At 47.0% G+C, this 21,590-nt stretch overlaps 1 protein-coding gene across 3 annotated transcripts in view; it reads right to left on the minus strand.

Annotated features, from left to right (window-relative positions):
• Window positions 1-21,590, minus strand: part of GPAT2 (glycerol-3-phosphate acyltransferase 2, mitochondrial) — a 462,570-nt gene that overhangs the window by 291,479 nt on the left and 149,501 nt on the right. For all 3 annotated transcript variants that reach the window (XM_029604447.1, XM_029604446.1, XM_029604448.1), the window contains exon 7: window positions 7,488-7,587. In XM_029604447.1, the coding sequence (XP_029460307.1) occupies window positions 7,488-7,587 (100 nt within the window). The remainder of the gene's footprint in view (window positions 1-7,487; window positions 7,588-21,590) is intronic.

Below are 21,590 nucleotides of genomic sequence, written 5' to 3' on the forward strand. Positions count from 1 at the left end.
GTACCTTGATGGAGTTGAGAGACAATCCCTTCTGTAGGCCGTTCTGCAAGAATTCCAAAATCGCAGGAATTTTGACTGAGCACGGTATGATGTTGTGGTCCTCGCACCAGGCTTCGAATACTCTCCAAATCCTTATGTATGTTAGGGTTGGTGCGCACTCAGGGAGATGTGCGCGCTGTTATGCTCACAGATCGAAGTTATGTGCCCGGCACAGTAAGCGTGTGGCTATGCGCATCACTTGTGCGTACGGTACTTGGGCACGCGACGTTGTGCGTACAAGGTATTTGTGCGCACGGCTCACCTCTGTGCGCACGGATCTGAACGGTGGACAGGGCGATGAACAGATCAAAATGGTGATGGCGACCACGCGGATAATATGGCAACCACCTCGGAGGGTCTCCACGTGTGAGGACCCTCGGATCTGACCAGGGTCTAAGCCCTGCTAGGGCAGATCAATCTGGTGGCACTGGAGCCGGCTGGTGACCTGTGTGATTCCTCGAGCTTCGGAGACCGGAGACTTTTCAATAGATTTCTACCTTACCTTGTCTCGGCGCTTCCCGGTCTCGTTCCGGGCGGACTCCGGCTGCGGGGGAGAGGGAAAATACCTTCACCGCCGCACTCGTTTGCACCCGCTGCCTCTCAGCCTCACCCGATGTAGGAGCTAGATCCCCACCGAGGGTCAGCCGCCGGTCCGAGGCTTACCTCCGAGGGATCGCGGAAATCACCTCGGGAAATCTCAACTGGGGGAGGGACCCAATGGGTGTCACCGCAGGAGAGCGGGGCTAGTCTGTAGAGGTAAGATTTCTTCTTACTTTGGTTTTCTTTGGTAAAATTACTCTAATGCTGTGCGAGCGTGCATAGAGTCCCTAACTGCTATGGAGACGGAAAATACTGAAGAGCTGCACTTCCTGCAGGGGTATATGTACTAGGGCTGATGTCAGATTGAAATCTGATCCGTCTCTAACTGCTATCAGGAGTACACTATACCCATTGGTCCTGAGTCCATCTGCTACACGCTAGGAAATTTTATATTTCTTTCAAGCCCTTCCGATCTCTATACCTAATGCTATGTTAAAAGATACGCTGCTGCCAACATTTCCTTATATTTGGAAATGGAAGCCACCCAGGATCATGAGAGAGGTCATGTATCAACCCACTCTTGGGGGAGGGCTAGGAGTCCCAAACCTTCAATGATACTGGGTAGTGACCCAGCTGAGGGCACTCATCAACTGGCATAGAGACAAAGAACTCCAACAGTGGGCAAAAATAGAGCAAGAACCAGTGGGGACAGTGCCTTTGCAGACTAGGGTCTGGCAACCCAGGGACACCTGGCCCAGGGCTGTTCATATGATTCCCACCACGCGATTAACCCTGGATATTTAGGAAAAATGGCGTGTATATTTTGTGGGAGCACGACATTACTTTTATAGTACGGCCATAAATTATAATACTAAATTCCCGGCTGGCAGAGAACTCGCGAACTTTCAACCGCTGTTCTGTAAGGGCATAGTCCGCCTGGAGCATATCTGGGGAATACAAAAGTTCTACACCTTACAAGAACTCATGGAGAAATATCAATTGGGCAGGGAGGCCTGTTTCCATTATATACAATTATATCACTTTGTGATGGCGGAAAAAAATCGGGATAGAGCTAAAACAGGGCAAGACACAATTGGAACACTGGTGTAACAAGGCTGACCACATGACAGGTGTTATCTCTACTCTTTATGGATTTCTTGGTCATGCAAAGAAGATACAGGCCCCATATGTAATGGTATGGGAAAGAGATTTGGGTAAACCACTCACCACGGAACAATGGGATTTGATATTTGCTAATACAAAACATAGTTCGCTCTCCGCCTTATTGTCGAAAAATAGTTATAAGGTGCTCATGAGATGGTATCTCACGCCTAAAAGGCTCCATAAGATACAGCCAACAATAGGTGACACCTGCTGGAAAAACTGCAGAGCGAAAGGCACATACTTCCATATGTGGTAGAGTTGCCCTCATCTGAAGTGGTTCTGGAAAACACTCATCAGTTTTCTTACAGGCATTATTGGTCAACCCATACCTTATGCCCCCGAACATTTTTTGCTGAAAATGCCACCAGATGTACCTACTACAAAGTGGTTGCTGGCTCACCAAATTATCCTAGCGGCAAGATGTGAGCTTGCTCTATACTGGAAACAGACCGCCCTCCCTACAATGGCGGAAGTGGGTACCTGCCTAGAGCATAATTGTTTAATGTATAAATTGACTGCGTTAAAAAATCACAGCCTACCCAGATTCTATAGGATTTGGAATCCCTACATAACATGGCAGAAAGAGCAAACAACTGATTAATAAAGATGCACCAGGGCTAACTGTTGATGGTGTATGACCTATGTCTGTTTATTTGAAACTGAGTAAAATTATAATAAGTACTCGATCTTTAATTACGTGACTATAATGTTGTCAGTTGGGGGGGAGAGGGGTATATTGAGAAAATTTTTATTGTCATGTTTGTCATTGTAATGTATTTTCTTCTTATGATTACAAATAAAAATTATAATAAAAAAACCCCAAACTCTCCAAACCCGCACATTAGCCAAGGAAGTGGAGAACTTGCAAGCACGGAGTAAAATGGCAATTACCACAGAGAAATAACCACGCTTTAACAGGCAAGCCCTCTCAAGGGCCAAACCATAAAACAGAATAGAGTCAGATCCTCGTGAAGAACCAGTCCCAGCTGAAGCAGATACAAGTGCGGTGGAAGACAAAGGGGGGCCTCCACCAAGAGTCGTCATGAATCCACAAACCACGGACTCAGTAAGGGCCATGGAGGAAAGGCATAAAGCAATTTGTCTTCCGGCCAGATCTGTACGAGGGTGTCTATTCCCAGAGACTGCTGATCTCTCCTGCGACTGTAGAAGCAAGGAACCTTCACATTTCAAGAAGTCGCCAGCAGGTCTAGGAACGGAAGGCCCCAGCGATCCACAATCAGCTGAAACGCCTTGGCTGACAACACCCACTCTCTGGGTCCGTACTCTTCCTGCTGAAAAAGTCCACACTTACACTGTCTTTTCCTGCAATGTGAGGCCGAGATCATCTGTAGATGACCTTCTGCCCATTCCATTAGCTGTCTATTTCCTGCGACACTTGCTGGCTCTTGGTTCCTTCCTGGCAAATGATATAGGCCACCATCATCGCGTTGTCAGACATCACGCAAACCGCTTGATTCCGCAGCCTGTGAATGAATTGCAAGCATGCCAGCCATACCGCCTGGGTCTCCAGGCGATTGATGTTCCAGTGGGACTCTTTGGCATTCCAGCGCCCCTGGGCTGTTAACTCCAGACAGTGAGCCCCCCCAACCTTGAAGACTTGCATTTGTCGTGAGTACCAACCAGGCTAGAGAGGACAAGGGAACTCTCTTTCTCAGATGATCCTCCAGAAATCACCACTGGAGGTGGGAGCAGATTTCCATTGGCAAGTGGAGCTGAACCGCATACTCCTGAGCCTGTGGGTTCCAACAAGATAGCAGAGAGTGCTGAAGAGGACGGCAAATGGCCCTTGCCCACAGCACCACTTCCAGGATAGCTGCCATCAAGCGATTACCTGTAGGTAGGACCACACCATCGGGCATATGGTGTTCATCAACTGACTCATTTGAGACATCAATCTCTGGATCTGAACTTATGGTAGGAAAACTCTGTCCTGTACCGCGTTGAACCGGACCCCCAGATACTCCAACGACTTGGACAGTTGAAGATTTCTCTTGGTCAGGTTCACCCCCCAACTGAGCTCCTGCAATAAGGAGATCACCTTGTGTATCACGAGGCGGTTTTCTTCCTGAGACTTGGCTCAAATCAGCCAGTCGTCTAAATACGGGTGCACCAGGATTCCTTCTTTTCGCAAGGCCGCCGCTACCACCAATATAATCTTGGAAAATGTTCTGGGAGCGATGGCTAGACCAAAAGGCAGCACCCCAAACTGTTAATGGCACCCCAACACCGCAAAGCATAGAAAGCGTTGGTGTTCCAATTGGATGGGAATATTAAGGTAAGCCTCTGACAGATCCGAAGTAAGAAATTCCCCTGACTGCACCACCCTTATTACAGAGTGTAAAGTTTCCATTTGAAAATGAGTCACCTTCAAGTGACGGTTGACCCTTTTCAGATCCAAGATGGGATGAATGGAGCCCTCCATCTTCAGCACAACAAAATAAATGGAATATCGCCCCATACTTTCTTGAAACTTGGGCACCGTTCAGTCGGAGGAGCCTTTGAAGCGTGAACTCCACTGCCTGCTTCTTATGCGGGAGTGACAAAGGGACACCATGAACACGTCCTGAGGAATACTGCGAAATTCCAGTGCATACCCTTCGTGTATCATCTCCAGGACCCACTGGTCCGACGTGATCTCGACCCACCTCCAATAAAAGAGAGACACATTCCATTTCCTGTTCTGGAAAATGGGTCAGAAAACCTTCATTGAGAAGCTTGTGAAGATCCACCACCCCAAGCCCGCTCCTCTCTCGGGCTGCCGGAGACGAAAGGACTGAGACCTACCAAAAGGCCGAGGCTGCTGAAAGGTCATCCCCTCTGTAGGGACGAAAATGCCTGGAACCCTGGAAACGAACCCTGATACCAAAGGGGCACTGTAACTGTTTCTTATCCTCCAGCAACCGAGGCACTGGAGACTCACCCCACTTACTGCCCAGTTTCTCCAACTCGCTCCCAAACAAGAGTGAGCATTTAAAGGGCATCTTGGTAAGATTGGCTTTGAAAGCTGTCTCAGCTGACCAATTTCGCAACCAGAGTTGATGTCTGGCCGCTATCACAGAAGCTACTCCTCTGGCCGAGTTCCAGACCAAATCACAGCCTGGGACTGCTAAAAAGGTGGCAGCAGGCTCCATAACCGCTCTGGAATTCTCGCCAAACTCATCAAACTCCTGAGAGAGAAGCAGATAAGATCTTGCCACTAGGGCGCAACAGGAGGCAATCTGTAAATTCTTCACCACTGCCTCAAAGGCTTGCTTAAGAATTAACTATATTACTATATTGCTATGTTATGTTTTTTTTTGTTCTTGTTTATTTTAATCTATCACTTCCATACTGCCTCTGGTTAACCCCCTCCATGTTTTTTCTTTTCCCCTGTTAATATGTACTTTCAAGTCTTTTGTTCAAATGTAAACCGGTATGATGTCCCCACTAATACCGGTATATAAAAGTTTCTAAATAAATAAATAAATAAATAAAGAATAGCCTCAATCCTTCTATCATATACATCCTTCAAGGCTGCTCCTCCCACCACAGGGATAGTTCATCCGCTTAGACATGGCACATACCGGAGAATCCACTTTGGGAAAACACAAACACTCTCTCATAGCCGGATCCAGGGGGTACAGGCCTTCCAATGTCCAACCCCCTTTAAAATTTGTCTCTGGGGCATCCCATTCCAGATCAATCAATTCCTGGATGGCATCCATCACTGGGAAAAAAAACAAGAGGCTTTACATAAGGAAACCAAAATGGGATTCTTCCTCGGCTCTGACACAGCATCCAAACCAGAAACACCCAGCTATTTCAAGCTCTGGGAAATCAGGGCAGGCAGTTCACCTCTATGAAAGAACCACAACATGGTTTGATGCGGTTCCAGCCCTGGAGGAATTTCCTCATCTTCCAGGGAATCAGGTTCAGCCTCATCATCCAGATTCCTGATGGGAACACCCGCAGGGAGCAGCGGAGAGCCCCAGCGCTTAAGCATAGGACTAAAGGAGGGAGAGCGACCGGCTGAGGGTCCAACTGGACAGAAATGGGTGAAGCAGAGAACTGCACCTGAAGAAAGGCTTGTAAGCCTTGAAAAAATTCCACCCAAGAAAAAGCAGCCGGGTCCAGACCAAGCCCAGAAGAAACTAGCGCTAGTCCCACAAAACTGCCCTCGCCAGCGAAGGAGCCAGTCAAGGGAAAACAAAGTTCTGGCGTACCCCAGTCAAGCCCGTGACCAACCCATCATCAGAATGGGAAGAGCCAGGCTTAGCAAAATCTGAGGACAACTCTCCCACAGGTTAAAAGTCAGATCGGGCTGAGTAGCCCTAATATGACAGGCAACACAAATAGGAAGATGCTTAGGCTTCTTGCTTATCGGCGCCATCGCTACGGTAAAACTGCATCGGAATGGCTCGTGCTCAAAATGAAATGTGCCCAAAAAGTAAGCACCTAGAAGACAGTACGGTAAGGCACACGCACCTCCTGTGTGCCAATTTAAGCACATAAAAAAGTTTGTGCAAATAAAAAATGCACCCAAAAACAGAGTGCAAAATGTGTGAACAGGGCAGACACACTGCACACACCAACAGCCTATAGAGGGAACAGAACATGCACAAGAGAGCACGAAAATGGCCACCGTGGCCTACCACGTGGCATGCAAGAGAAAATCCTAAGTGCAGGGCCTAGCACACCAGGAGCTGCTCAACCCGCCAGGCTGCCCAGTTCCCCAACCCCAACGGGAGCAGGAACGAACACCGGCACAGTGCACCGAGAACGGAGACCATAGGAAGTCCTGAAACCCCTCTGTCTCTGATTCAGGTAAAACTTTTCCCTTTTTTTTTTTTTTTTTTTTTTTAAACCTTACCTGAGCTCAGTGCTTACCAGCTGAATTCAGAGATGGTCTCTGGCCGTGGGGGGAGAGGTTATCTGCTGTCACTGCCGCACTCAGCCTTCTGTACTCGCTGCCTTTCAGCTGAACTAGCAGCTAAGTCCACGCCAGGAACCCAGCTTCTGGACCAAGGCACACCTCTGAGGGACCAAGTAAATTGCCTCAGGAATTCTCAAAGGGGAGAGGGACCTTTAGGTATTACCACAGGAGAGCAGGGCTTTCTTTTCCTAAATTTAGAATTTCAAATTTTTCCTTTCAAAAAGCTCAAAGCAATCCTCATAGGGAGATGCACAACCACCATCTGCTGGAGACGGAGAATACTGGCAGGCTGGGGTCACTGCAGGGATACATATACTGTGACATCAGCTTGCTCCATTCTCCACCTGCTGGCAGGGGAGCATAAACTCACTGGTCCTGAGTCCATCTGTCTACATGCTAGGAAATATGGAAATGATGCATTATTGTGATTTTGTTTTAAAATATTAAGCACAAAAGGACGATTCAGATTCTTCCATCATCTGCAGTCTCTTTTCTCTAATTTTTGCTATTACTGATGTCTATAGTACTAACGTTATTCTAAGATAATCATCTCCTGGTGATCTCTGGAGGGAAATCAAAGTCCTATCCCCATGGTCCTTCCTCTTTACTCACTGCTTAAAACGCAAACATCATTACCCCCATGCTCCTTTTCCCCCTAACAGACTGTAACATATCCCTCCTAAACCCAGTCTGCCTGCCTCCCACAAGTTCCCTCTACCCTCCTCAAAGGGTCTTGGTATCCTCTTCCATACTTCTTGTATCATACCTCTCCTTTCCCCACACCAATACCTGTTCCTGCCAGTTTTCTCACCTTCTTGTAGGCAATGCGTAACCTCTCCAGCTGTCCAAGATGGAGCTGCACATTTGTGAATGCACAACGAAGGAGCTTTAACATCCCCCAGCCAAAGAGCCTGCAATATAAAGAATTGTGTAAGCCTTACACCATCCCAAGGCACATGCAAGACCTCTTGGCTGAATTCCAAGCCCTTAAACGGGCCTCTTTTCACTCCTCAACCATCTTGAAAACCTGTTATTCACGCTTCATGTTTGGATTGAAAGAGGACCTGGTATACTGACACAGGGCTTTTTAAGGGCTTGCCTTAGGAAATGTAAGCTCAGGTTCAAGCTTTGACCTTTGACGACTTGTGCTACTATTGCTTGCAAGTTTCAAGCTTGTGCTAATTCAACCTCTTTGTATGTAAATGAATTCCACACAGTTCCTCACAACAAGATGGTGTACTTGGAAAAAATAACCAGTTGAGAGGACACCAATTTCCTAGTTAGAAATTTGTGATGGTTCAGTGGTTTCAGTAAGGTAGACAGACACAGTTGGGCTTTACGAATCAGCAATCATTCCATGCACTTCCACACCAAAGAATACAGTTGCACATACAGATGGTAGCTGGCATCTGAACACTTCAGGGCGGTGGTGTGTAAACAAGTGTTTATGGGGTGGGGGGAAGTGATGGTGAAGTACATTGTGAAGGGATATAAAAGCCACAGACTGAAATCTGTTATTCAAAGTGGGGCTGGTACACCCATTTCAAGTAAGTAAATACATTTTGGCTCTTGTAAAATGAGATAAGGAACACCTGCAGCAAAGGACAGCATGAGGAAACAGCAAGCGTGCATAATCTTGGTTCCCATAGTTGCTGCTGCTCCACTTTCCCACCGGAGCACTTCCTTGCTGAAGCAGGAGCAGCCATCACAGAAACTCGCCCTCTTAATGTGTCCCTTAGCTGTCAGAATTGGCTTGCTCCCTGCCACAGCAGAGAGAACAGACAGAACCATGGAAAGAAACGGGGGTCAGGAAGGGTTGTGGTAAGATAGAAATAAGAGGAACACGGGGATGGGAAGGAGAGAGGATAGAAGGAACACAGGAAGAGGTGATCATAAAAGAGAGGAGGAAGATGGAAAAGAGGAGAATACAGAATGGAGAAATTGCTTACCTGATCATTTCATTTTCCTTAGTGTAGACAGATGGACTCACAACCAAAGGGTTTACGCTCCCCTGCGAGCAGATTGAGATGGAGTCAGGTTTCAAAGCCGACGACACCATAGATTCATCCTTGCAGTGACCTCAGCCCTTCAGTATTCTCTTCAAAAGCCACTGTGGATATACTATCGAAAAAACGATAAAATCCTGACTAAAGATATCACATGATGTGGTGAGCCAGGAGGATGTCTCTCTCACAGGCTCTAGGGCCCACTCCAAAAACCGCGATCCATCCACGCACACACCGCCCTCCAAAGGAGTATTGGACATATCAGCGAGGAGCGCTTATGTCCATCGTCAATTATATGAATAAAGTCTCACCATAAATGGCATCAAAGAGTGGAAAATGGGAGAAAGAAAAACCAAAGGCCAGCGACCCTAAAATGGCTTCCACCAGAGATGGTGAATCCTCACCCCCTCCCCTGGCGCTCACGATCGCCGAAATAAAAGAAGCGATTAGGGAGGCATTGGATGAAAAACTATTACAAATTACATCCCAACTGGGAAAAGTGAAGGAAACCTTAAATTAAATGCTCCCCCGAGTAGACCATATAGAAAATAGGATTTCTCTCTTGGAAGATGACGCAACCCAGGCAGAGGGTAAAATGGCCGACCGCGACAAACGAATAAAATCCCTTCAGCTTAAAGTTGATGAACTCGAGAACTGAGCAAGATGGGATAATTTGTGCTTTCTGGGTTTCCCAGAAGGGGTGGAAGAAAAAACTCTGCGCGGTTTTAGAGGTATGGATACCGAACACTCTAGCGCTGCCGCACCTTCAAGGGAAACTCGTCGTGGAACGGGCTCACCGCCTGGGAACCAGGAAAGAAACTAACAACCGACCGCGGCTAGTTATAGCGAAAATACTGAATTCCGCTCATAAAGCTGAAATCTGGAGAGCCTCGCGAGCTAAAACGGAGTTGCTTTATGAAGGAAACCCTGTTCGCATATTTCAAGACTTTTCAGTGGCGGTTTCAGAAGCTTGCAGAGGTTTCTCTCCCATTTGTTCTTCCCTACATCAGCAAGGGATTAAGTTCTCGCTGCTTTTTCCCGCCTGACTGCGGGTATGGAGTGCTGATAAAACCCACTATTTTGAAACAACGGCGGCGGCACAGGCCTTTCTGACCAAACTGGACAAATGAAGCAGGCCTGTGTGCACATTTGTACGCCTTAATCTTGCGGAATGTATTTTTCCATTTTTTTTCTCTTCTCTTTGCAGCATTGTTTGTACCCCAGAGGCAAGGTTATGGCCTGGGGGGGGGGGGGGGGGGGAGAGGGAACTTTGCTGAAAAGGAGCATTTTTCCCTTTGTCCTCTCCTTTACAACAAGAGGCACTCACCTTTACAACAAATCCTCCCCTATCAAAAGACAGAACAGCTGGCCTTGAGCGGCGGGGAGAGGGAAAAAGAAAAAAAGGGGTGAGGAAGAAAGATATTGACCCTACGCCATGACATATAAGTATAATCTAGAGGAGATACGTCTTTCCCTTCAGGAAAATTGAGACGGAATTATTTCCATCTTGCTACAAGGACCTGTTTCTTTTATTATCAGGGCAATAGCTGAAAGATTTTGGTGGGGGAGAGGTACGATTGGTCGTATCGCTCTACTTGAGGTTTTCTTTTTATTTCGTATCCTTATTTGTGTAAATGGACTTGGCATAGAAACTCCCGCAGCCCTGTTAGATTGGGGGTATAACCATGTATCTCTAGGGCAGCGGCTCATTGGTGATCAACCGTTTACAGGAATCCACCTGGAATTACCAAGGCTGCTGTCCTGAAGCTAACTTTTCTTTTGGCCTATCTATTCAATTTTTTTTTTTTTTTTGAGAGAGGGAGGAAAAAAGAAAAAAAAGAAAAAAAAAACACCTCATGGATCTCCCGAACATTCCTTTCAGCTTTCTGTGGAGTGGGGACCCTGGTCACATTAATCGGATCTCCTCCCTCTTTATTATACAGAGGTTTTGAGATGGCTTCAAGTTCTGGTTTGGGGATAAGGATGGGAAAGGATGGGTGGAGGGGGGAACACACCCTTGCTTTATTTCTTTATTCTAAGATCTCAATCAGGCTGATACAACAGCGCACTGTTAACCCGCCATTGGACGTGCGTTTTCCCTTACCCCTTTATTCAATAAGGGGCCGAAAACACGCGTCCAACCCGCCAAACCTAATAGCGCCCTCAACATGCAAATGCATGTTGATAGCCCTATTAGGTATTCCCGCGAGATTCTGAAAACAAAATGTGCAGCCAAGCCACACATTTTGCTTTCAGAAATTAGAGCCTACCCAAAGGTAGGCTCTAATTTCTTCGGGCACCTGGAAAATGCACAGAAAAGCAGTAAAAACTGCTTTTCTGTGCACCATCCGACTTAATATCATGGCAAATTTAAGTCGGAGGTCCCGAAGGGTAAAAAAAAAATTAAATTAAATTAAAAAAAAAAAAAAATGTGAAGTCTGCCCGTGGCTGTCGGGTCGAAAACCGGACGCTCAATTTTGCCAGCGTCCAGTTTCCAAGTCCGTGGCTGTCAGCAGGCTCGAGAACCGACGCCGGCAAAATTGAGCGTCGGCTGTCAAACCCGCTGACAGCCGCTCTGGGCCAAAAGAAGGCGCTAGGGACGCGCTAGTGTCCCTAGCGCCTCCTTTTGCCTGTTTCTACCGCCGGGCCTCATTTAAATACTGAATCACGCGCACAGGCGAGTGGCCTGTGCGCGCACCGGAAGAGCAGGCGCTCGCCCGCACTTCCGCGGACTTTACTGAATCGTCTCGAATGTTGGTTAACTTATTGGTGCAGATATGTTTGTAAGGTAGCTTCGCACAGTGCTTCTGTTGTAACTTTGCCCAATGATATAGTTACGGAAGAGGAGCGAGACAAGGGGAGGCTAAGCTGGGAGCCTTCCCTTTTCCAAACATTTCATAATAGCTACATAGATCTCCCTCACATCTTTTAAAGATAAATGCTTAAACTCATATCTTGGAATGTAAATGGACTGGTAACCCCAGTGAAAAGGAAAAAAGTCTTGTCCCATCTTAAACGTTTGCATGTAGATGTGGCATGCATTCAGGAAACACATCTTATGGCACTTATGAGCAAAAAGCTTCACAGGGAATGGGTAAGCACATGTTTATATGCTGAGGCGAAGCACCGGAAAGGGGGGTGGCGATATTAATCAATAAATGCTCCAACTTACAAGTCTCCAAAACCATTTCTGACCCCAAGAGTCGCTATCTTATTTTAATAGGCATATGGAACAACAAGCCAATAGCCATATGCACAGTATACGCCCCAAATGAATATTTCTCTCATGAGTTTTTTGAGAATATTTGCAGCCTATTTCATATACACACACAAGGTGCACTTTATGTCTTAGGAGACCTCAATTGTGTCCATGGTATGTCTCTCGATAAAAGGCCCCCTCAAATAAGTCCTGCTGGAAAACGAAAAAAAAGGGGTTGCCTATCTCTGTAAACATTTGGCTCTTCTAGATGTATGGCGAACTCTCCACCCTAGCGAACGAGATTACACCCACATCTCGAGATCTCATAACACGCTCTCACGCACTGATTACATTTTAATCTCCCAACAACATTTTTTTGAGGTAATTACCGCGACTATTGACTCTCTAGCTATATCTGATCATACCCCGATCTCTATTCAAATAATGTCTCAGTCCCCATCCCACAACGTCAAACTGTGGCGTTTTTCTTCTTTTCTTAAAGATGACGTCCATTTCCAAGTTTTCCTAAAGGACAGATGGAAAGATTATAAAAGAAGCAACCACCAACACATAGCTATGCCCCATCTCTTTTGGTAAGCTGCGAAAGCAATACTCAGGGGAGAAATCATTTCCTGTGTTCACTCTCATAACAAACAGCTTAACAAATCCATACTACATTTAGAATCATTGCTTCAGCAAGTGAAGGGGGCATTGCTTCAACAAAATTCAGATAGTAACAGAGCAGAGTTCTATAGCGTACTTGGCCGCCTGAACACCCTCCTGGATGCCAGAGCCAAATCTTATCTCTGGAAAGGCCAACTGTCTTTCTTTAAATTTGGTAACAAACCAAGCCGTTTGTTGGCCAACTTAACGAAAGTACAACAGCCAAAATCCTTTGTAGCAAATTTGAAATCGCCCTCGGGAGGGGTCGCAACCACCGAAACCGAGATTAGTGAAGTTTTCAGGCAATTTTATAGTACTCTGTATACATCAGATACACTGGGGGGTGAGGGGGAAGAGGAGGCTTTCTTCAGAGATATTGTTATTCCTACGCTCTTGGCATCCCAACTCGCCTTTCTGAATCGGCCACTCCAGACTTATGAAATTTCACAGGTTATCACAGCTGCCCATACGAGAAAATCCCCTGGCCCGGATGGGCTTTCTTACGACTTTTATAAAATTATTTTACAATATATTGGCACGCCTTTGACAAATTACTTTAAGGAAGGGCTTACACAAAAATGTTTCCCTACTCCTTTTACTGAGGCCCACATCGTAGTTCTCCCCAAACCCGGGAAGGACTTATCAAGCCCCTCCTCGTATTGGCCTATTTCACTGCTAAATTGCGACCTTAAAATATTGACAAAGATCCTGGCTGAATGGCTGAAGGTTCTTCTTCCACACTTGATCTCACCCCACCAAGTGGGATTTGTCAGAGGACATAAGCCGAATGCAAACATTGTAAAATTGCTTACAGCCATGACTATTTGCCAACATCAAGATATTATGGCCCTAGCTATTGGATTTGATTCGGAGAAGGCCTTCGACCATGTAGCGTGGCGATATCTCTTCTCAGTTTTGCAAAAGTTTGGCATCAGGGGTGATTTCCTACATTATATTTCCCTATTATATAATGACCCAATATCCCGCATATTAGTTAACAATTGTTTATCAGGAGAGGTAAAGATCCAGAGAGGAGTCCGACAGGGGTGCCCCTTGTCCCCCTTGTTATACATACTGTCCCTTGACCCACTATTACCGAAAATTGATGAGTGTAGACAGGTGAAAGGCTTTGGAGACCCAAAACACATTTTTAAAATCGCCGCCTTTGCTGACGATTTACTGGTTTTTCTTACTCAATCCCAATCATCACTTCAGGCAGTACTCGACATCCAGCGCAAGTTTGGTCACTTTGCAGGCCTTAAGATTAATTGTGATAAATCTGAAGCCCTGGATGTCACTGGAACCTTACGTACACAATGGCGGGGAGCTTTTCCCCTCAGGTGGGCAACAGATACCTTAAAATATTTAGGACTGTGTATTCCCAAACGGGTGGGTAGCCTCTACACCGCGAATATCCAGCCCTTATTAGCTTCTACGCTGGCCACCCTGCGGAGGTGGATTCCCCTCTCCCTGTCATTGGTAGGCTGCATACAGCTCTTTAAGATGGTTCTGCTGCCAAAATGGATATCTCTCCTACAACTGGTGACTCTCTAGATCTCAAAAAGAGATCTCCAACAAATCCAACAAGCCTTGCGCTCATTCTTGTGGCGGGGAAAACGAACCCGTTTACCCATGCAAGTTCTTATGAGTCCAAAAGACAAAGGGGGGCTTGTGTGTCCGAACATGAGGCTCTATAATTTAGCATGCAATATCAGACATGTAAGGGACTGGCTCTATGCCACGTCATCATTTACCCCGTATAAATACCTTTTGGAATGGTATTTATTTATTTATTTAAATGATTTTATATACCGATAGCCGTTTGCACATCGTATCGGTTTCCAGAAAACTAAAACTTTTTGACAGTGTCATTAAACAGAACTTTTGGCACTGCCATTACATAGAACAGTAAACTTTACATACAAAAGAAGAACATCAGCAAACAGAAACTGGGTAACTATTTACAAGGAACGAAGGTTCCTAAAATTGGGAGCAGATGAAGGAGAAGTTAACAAACGTACATTGTGATGGTAATACATGTAAGGCACTGTAAATATATAAGGAAATCAAAGGGGAGAAGGGAGATGAGAGAAGAGTCAGCAGAAGCACATTGTAAATGGTGATACCAGGAATGCATTATACACCACTTGGGGGGACATCAGGAGGATGGTTGTTGAGGGAGGGGTAGGCCTGTAAGAAGAGCCAGGTTTTTAGCTTTTTTTTGAATTTGGGAGTAGATGTTTCAGTGCGCAAGTCTGGGGGCATAGAGTTCCACAGGGTGGGGCCGGCCAGGAAAAAGGCTCTGTTCATTGTGGAAATAAGTTTAGTGGATTTGATAGAGGGGGTACGGAGTGTCCCTTGGAGGGCAGTACGGGTGGGTCTAGTGGATGTGCGGGAAAGCAGCGGGGGGTTGATCCAGTCAGTGTTTTCGTTAGTGATGCTTTTATAAATGAGGGAGAGAACTTTGAACAGGATACGAGACTGTATTGGTAACCAGTGGAGTTCGCATGGAGTGCCGCCCCTTAATCCCTTGCTACAACTCTCTACCCAGATGATCCCCCAATATATAAAAACACAGGAACTACTATGTAAATGCAGGAAAGCCTGGCAAATGTTTTGCCAGATGGGACAAGTGCCGCACCCCCTAACTTTGTTTCTCACAATCACTGGCCATGACTTATTTCCACCAGGGAGAGGGGGTGGAGTTTTTCATCGATGGAACAAATTGGGACTTACCTACATATATATTTATGATGGGGAAACTGGGGCTATCCTCCCCTTTCACAAACTTCAACAACAATACACACTACCAGCCATGGCCGTATATGCATACCTCCAAGTTACTCACTTTATAAAGTCCATGCAACCTTTCCTAGCTGACACTTCAGAAATCAAAAACTTAAGGGACATACTCCAAATTGGGAACCGAAGTACTTCTACCTTTTCTTACTATTTCAAAAAGGTGATGGGGTTGTCGGACTCATCGCTCTTAAACTCCTTATACGCTAGATGGATGACATGGGCTCTTTTTTCCTTAACGTTTACAGACTTTAAGAATTGTTTTGGTGACTTGTCAGTTATATCAGAAAATGTACTCCTGCAAGAAACGCAATACAAATTTCTCTGGCAAAGCTATATTACTCCTATTCGAGCCCACAAAATGAAAATTACACAATCTCCCCAATGCCCTAAATGTGCAGGCAATGACAGGAACTATTTTCATTGCTTTTGGGACTGTGTGCTTATTTCCCGTTTTTGGAAGCAAGTGTGTCAAGCCTGTTCTACCTTTTTGAAAAAGACCTTGACACCAAACCCCAATCTCTGGCTTTTTGGCAAGGATGATTCCATCCATATGCGGTTGTTTACCCCAGAACGACTGTTCGTCTTAAAGGATGGTTTGGTGGGGAAGCGGATCATTCTGGCCACCTGGCTAAACACCTGCAGCCCCAGTTATGACCACTGGTTTAAAAAGATGGTGCGTCTTTGCTCCATGGAGCATGCTATTCTTACGTCGGCTATGTCAAAGAAATCTGTACACACCTCATTAATTTGGGCTGCTTTTACAGCTTATCTCACTCCTCGCATTGGAAGCCACAGAGATCCTTGGAGACAGGACACGACCTCCGACCCCAGAGAAGGGAAGGCTACTGATCCCATCGGTAGCCTGGCAGAAACCACAATGGAAGCCATACCATAATATTCACTAGCACCTGTTCTGAGACTCATTTTCTATTTTCACTGAACAATAGGGAAGGGTGAACAGGGGAGGGAGGGAGGGAGGTTTGAGGGGGGGTATTGATATGGTTTTTTGTTGTTTATTCACTGATTGTTATCCACTGTATCCTCAGAAAAATCAATAAATACAGTTTCAAAAAAATCCTGATTAAAAATGGATAACCATACCTGTACTCAACAAAACACTGAACCCCAGTAAGATTATAGATGTCCTTATCTAGGGTCTGGATGACAACTTACCCGTAACCTGTTGGAAACGATATCCACTCCACAGGCATATCCTCGGCACCGTTCTTGGGCAGCCGTGGGTGGGATGCTGAGTCCATCTGTCTACACTAAGGAAAACAAAATTGTCAGGTAAGTAATTTCTCCATTTCCTAGCGTGTTGCCAGATGGACTCAGGACCAATGGGATGTACAAAAGCTACTCCTGATAGGGGCGGGAGGCTGCCCATGGTCTGGTTAACACCGCTCTTGCAAGGCTGCATCCTCGCGAGCCTAAATGTCCAGGCAATAGTATCTGGAGAAGGTGTACAAGGAGGACAACTTTGCTGCTCAGCAGATGTTGACAGGAGACAAGTCTAGCTTCCGCCCATGAGACTGCCTGAGCCCTAGTGGAATGAGATTTAACGTGAAGGGGTAATGGGTTTCCTGCCTCCACAAAGGATCCTGTGACCACCTCCTTAATCCAGCATGCTATGGTAGCCCGCAAAGCTGGTTCGCCCTGCTTCCATGAAGGACAAACAGGTGGTCCTCTTTTGGACCGGTTCTGAAACTTCCAGATACCGCACCAAAAGTCTACTGATATTCAAATGGCGAAGGAGGCAATATTTTTCCGTGTCCTCGTGCTTATCTAGGGATGGCAACGAAATGAACTGATTCAAATGAATCTCTGGGACTATCTTGGCCAAGAAGGATGGAACAGTACGAAGCTGTAACGCTCTTGAAGTCATCTGGAGGAACGGTTCCCAACAAGACAATACCTATAATTCAGAGATGCAACATGCCGAGCATATAGCCACCAGGAACACCGTTTTCAGGGTTAATAAACACAAGGAAAAACTGCGCAGAGGCCAAAAGGAAGGCCCTGCCAAAAACTCCAATACTAGAATAAGATTCCACAAGGGAATCGGCCACTGTAGGGGTGGCCGGAGGTGCTTTACCCCTTTCAGAAAATGGGCCATGTCCGGATGAGCCGACAGGTGGGTTCCATTCACCTCACCCTTGAAACAGGAAAGCGCCACTACTTGGACCTTCAAGGAGTTAAGTGTCAAACCTTTATTCAAGCCATCTTGCAAAAATTCCAGTATTAGTGGGATTTTGACCGAGAGGAAACACTGCGTTCCTCGTGCCAGGCCTCAAATACTCTCCAGACCTGCACATATGCTAGGATATAGAGTCTGCACGCAGAGAAAGGTGACAATTCTACCGCCGAATACCCTCACTTCATCAGATGCACCCTCTCAAGGGAGATACAGGGGTCTCCACATGTCCTCATACCACGGACGCCTGAGCCAATCTGGAGCTACTAGTAGGACTAATCCCCTGTGGAACTCGATTCAACGAATGACCCTGCCCAGTAGGGGCCACGGAGGGAAGACATATAGCAATTCTTCTTCCGGCCAGGTCTGAATGAAAGCGCCTATCCCCAGGGACCACAGATCTCTTCTGCGACTGAAGAACTGGGGAATCTTTGCATTGTGAGATGCGGCCAGCAGGTCAATGGACAGGAGACCCCAGTGATCTACTATCAGCTAAAAGGCTTTGACCAACAACGCCCACTTCTCCTGGATCCAGACTCTCCCTGCTTAGAAAGTCTGCTCTGATGACTTTTCCTGCGATGGGAGGCTAAGATCATCTTTAGATGTCCGCCCATTCCATAAGGAGATCACCTGTGATACTTGCTGGTTCTTGGTTCTGCCTTGGCGGTTGATGTAGGCTACAGTCATTGTGTTGTCTGACATTACCCAGACCGCTTGACCCTGAGTCTGTGGCTGAATTGTAGACACGCCAATCTGACTGCCTGGGCTTCCAGGCGGTTGATGTTCCAGAGGGCCTCTTCCTCAGTCCAATGTCCCTGGGTCGTCAGTTCCTGACAGTGAGCTCCCCAGCCCCGGAGGCTCACGTCTGTTGTGAGGACCAGCTAGTTTGGAGAGGTCAAGGGTACACCCCTGCTCAGATTAGCTTCCTGAATCCACCACTGGAGCCGAAAGCATACTCCCATCAGTAAATCGAATAATCTTGAGACTGCGGATTCCAGCATGACAGCAGGGAGCATTAAAGTGGCCGCATGTGTGCCCTCGCCCACAGTACTACCGCCATCAAACCTATAATTTTGAGATAGCTCCACATCGTCGGGCGTATCTTGGTCATCAACTAACGCACTTGTGACATCAACTTCCTTATCCACTTGGTCGGAAAGAAGACCTTGCCCTGCTTGGTGTTGAACCGGACTCCCAGATATTCCAAGGACTGGAAGGGCTTGAGATTGCTTTGTCCCGGTTTACGATCCAACAGAGATCCTGAAGCAAGGAGGTCACCCTGTTGGTCACCCAGAGATTCTCTTCCATGGACTTGTCCCAGATCAACCAGTCATCCAAGTACGGGCGCACCAGGATTTCCTCTTTTCTTAATGTTGTCGCTACAACCACCATAATCTTGGAAAATGTTATGGAGGTGATGGCTAGGCCAAAGGGCAGGACCCGGAACTAATAATGGCGACCCAGTACTGCAAATTGTAGGAAACCTTGGAGTTCTTGACAGATTGGAATATGTAGATAGGCCTTGGATAAGTCCAGGGAGGTTAAGAACTCTCCCGATTGTATGGCCTTTATCTCGGAACGTAGGGTTTCCTTGCGGAAATGATTCACTCGTAGATGACGTTGATGCTCTTGAGGTCCAGGATGGGGCGAAAGTAACTTTCCTTCTTGGGTACAATGAAATAGATGGTATAACACACCCTATTTTCTTGGGCGCAGGTACTGGGATTATAGCCCTCATATTGAGGAGCCTCAAAAGATTAGTCTCCACTGCCTGCTTCTTGTGCTGGGAGTGGCAAGGAGACATCATGAGTACGTTCCGAGGAGTGCTGTGAAATTCCAACACATATCCTTCTCATATGACCTCCAGTGCCCATTTGTCCGAAGTGATCTCGACCCATCTCTGGTAGAAGAGGAACAGTCGACCCCCTATCTCCTCATTCCAAGGGTGGGTTGGCAAATTTTCATTAGGGGTTTGGGACGAACCTGAACCTGCCCCTTTCTTGGGCTGTCGACTACGAAAGGACTGAGAACTCCCAAAGGACAGAGACTTCTGAAATGTCGAGTTTCTGTAGGGGCGAAAGCGTTAGGAGCCCCTGGATCGACTACTCATAGGCAAGGGTCATCATAACTGCTTTCTCTTATCTTCTGGTAGCCGGGGAACTGAAGATTCACCCTATTTACTGGCCAGCTTTTCCAATTTACTTCTGAAAAGCAGTGATCCTTTAAAGGGCATCTTTGTAAGAATTGCCTTGGAGGTTGAGTCTGCTGACCAATTCTACAGCCATAGCTGTCGTCTGACTGCCAACACTGAGGCCACTCCTCTGGCTGAACTACGGATTACATCCAAGCCAGGATTGGCTAAAAAGATGGAGGTGGGTTCCATAACTGCTCTGGAATTCACTCCCGAGTCATCCACCTCCTGAGAGAGGAGTAGATAAGAAGAGCTACCAGGGCACAACAAGAAGCAATCTGTAAGGTCATTGCTACAGCATCAAAGGTCCTGATTAAGGATGGACCATAGGGGAAATTAGCTCGCCCCAGGAACTCTCAAGCATCTTCAGGGTCTGGGAAACCAGGGCCAGCAATTTGTCTCTATGGAAAAACCATAACATGGTCCGATACGGTTCTAAACCAGGGGGAATTTCCCCATCTTCCAAGGGATCTGTATTCTCCTCCGTGTTGTCCGGGTCCCTGCCAGGGATACCCTTGGTGAGGTGAGGCATGCCTCAAGGTCTGGGAGAGGGGGAGCTTACCGGTTGAGGTTCCATCCGGACAGGAGCAAATGAGGTAGCAGACTGCACCTGTACGAAGGCTTGAAGGCCCTGGAAAAATTCCATCCAAGAAAAGGCAACCTATTCCTTGCCTAGCCAAGGAGTACTGGGGTAGGTGCCGCTGACTTTCCCTCTCCCACAGATGACAGAGTCCTGGGGGTACTCAGATCCAGGGTACTTCCAGTTAAAGCTGTGGCTAACCCATTATCTGAATGGGAGGAGCCGGGTATAGCAAAGTCCGAGGAAGCCAATTCTCCTAGGGATTCCTCACAGTGTTGACACAGGTCGGAATTCAGGTCAGGCTGAGAAGCCCTAATACGACAAGCAGAGCAGAGAACAAGGCACTTAGGTTTTTTGGTTGCTGGCGCCATTGGTGGCGGTAACTGTGTGTCCCAATCGGCTCGTGCTTAAAAAATTATATGCACACAAATTTAGAGCACCTACACAGAGCGCAGCGAGGCACACGCTCGGTCCGTGCACTCAGCTTTTCCTGTTTGCGCTTACAATGCTGTGCGTGTAGGTACACGCTGATATTACACGCACAGCATGTGCGCTTTCAGAGTTGTGCAAGAAAGTACGAGCTTATGTTACTTAGGGCCACAGCTTTAACTGGAAGTACCCTGGATCCGAGTACCCCCTGATGAGGCCGACCACTCGGTGTGCCTAAAGCAGGGTTAAGTCCACCGGAGGCTGCTCAACCCGCTCAGAGGCCCAATTCCCCTTACCCCCACGGAAGCAGGAATGACCGCGACATGGCACGCCGAGCACGGAGACTGGAGGAAGTGTACCAGAAATCCCTCCAATCGTCTCTGGATCGGTAAATCTGCTCTCTCTTTTCTTTTTAAACTTGCCTGGGCTCAGCACTTACCAGATGAGTACAGAGACAATCTCCAGCTGCGGGGGGAGAGGGCATTTGCCATCACCACTGAGCTTGGCTTCCTGCAACTGCTGCCTTTCAGCTGCTTGAACAGCAAAGTCCACGCCAGGAACCAGCTACCGGACCAAGGCACGCCTCTGAGGGATCTTGGAAATCGCCTCAATAATTCTCAAATGGGGGAGGGACCTTTACGTATCACCACAAGAGAGCGGGGCTCAATCTTTCTCCAATTTAAAAGTAGAATTTCTTCTTCCAAATGGTACAGTGATCCCCATAGGGAAAGCATGTCTGTGTCTGCTGGAGACAGAGAAATACTGAAGAGCTGAGGTCACTGCAGGGGTGTGTCTACGGTGACACCAGCTTTGAAACCTGATTCCATCTCCATCTGCTGGCAGAGGAGCA

The sequence above is a fragment of the Rhinatrema bivittatum genome, chromosome 5, assembly GCF_901001135.1.
Source record: "Rhinatrema bivittatum chromosome 5, aRhiBiv1.1, whole genome shotgun sequence".
NCBI lineage: Eukaryota > Metazoa > Chordata > Amphibia > Gymnophiona > Rhinatrematidae > Rhinatrema > Rhinatrema bivittatum.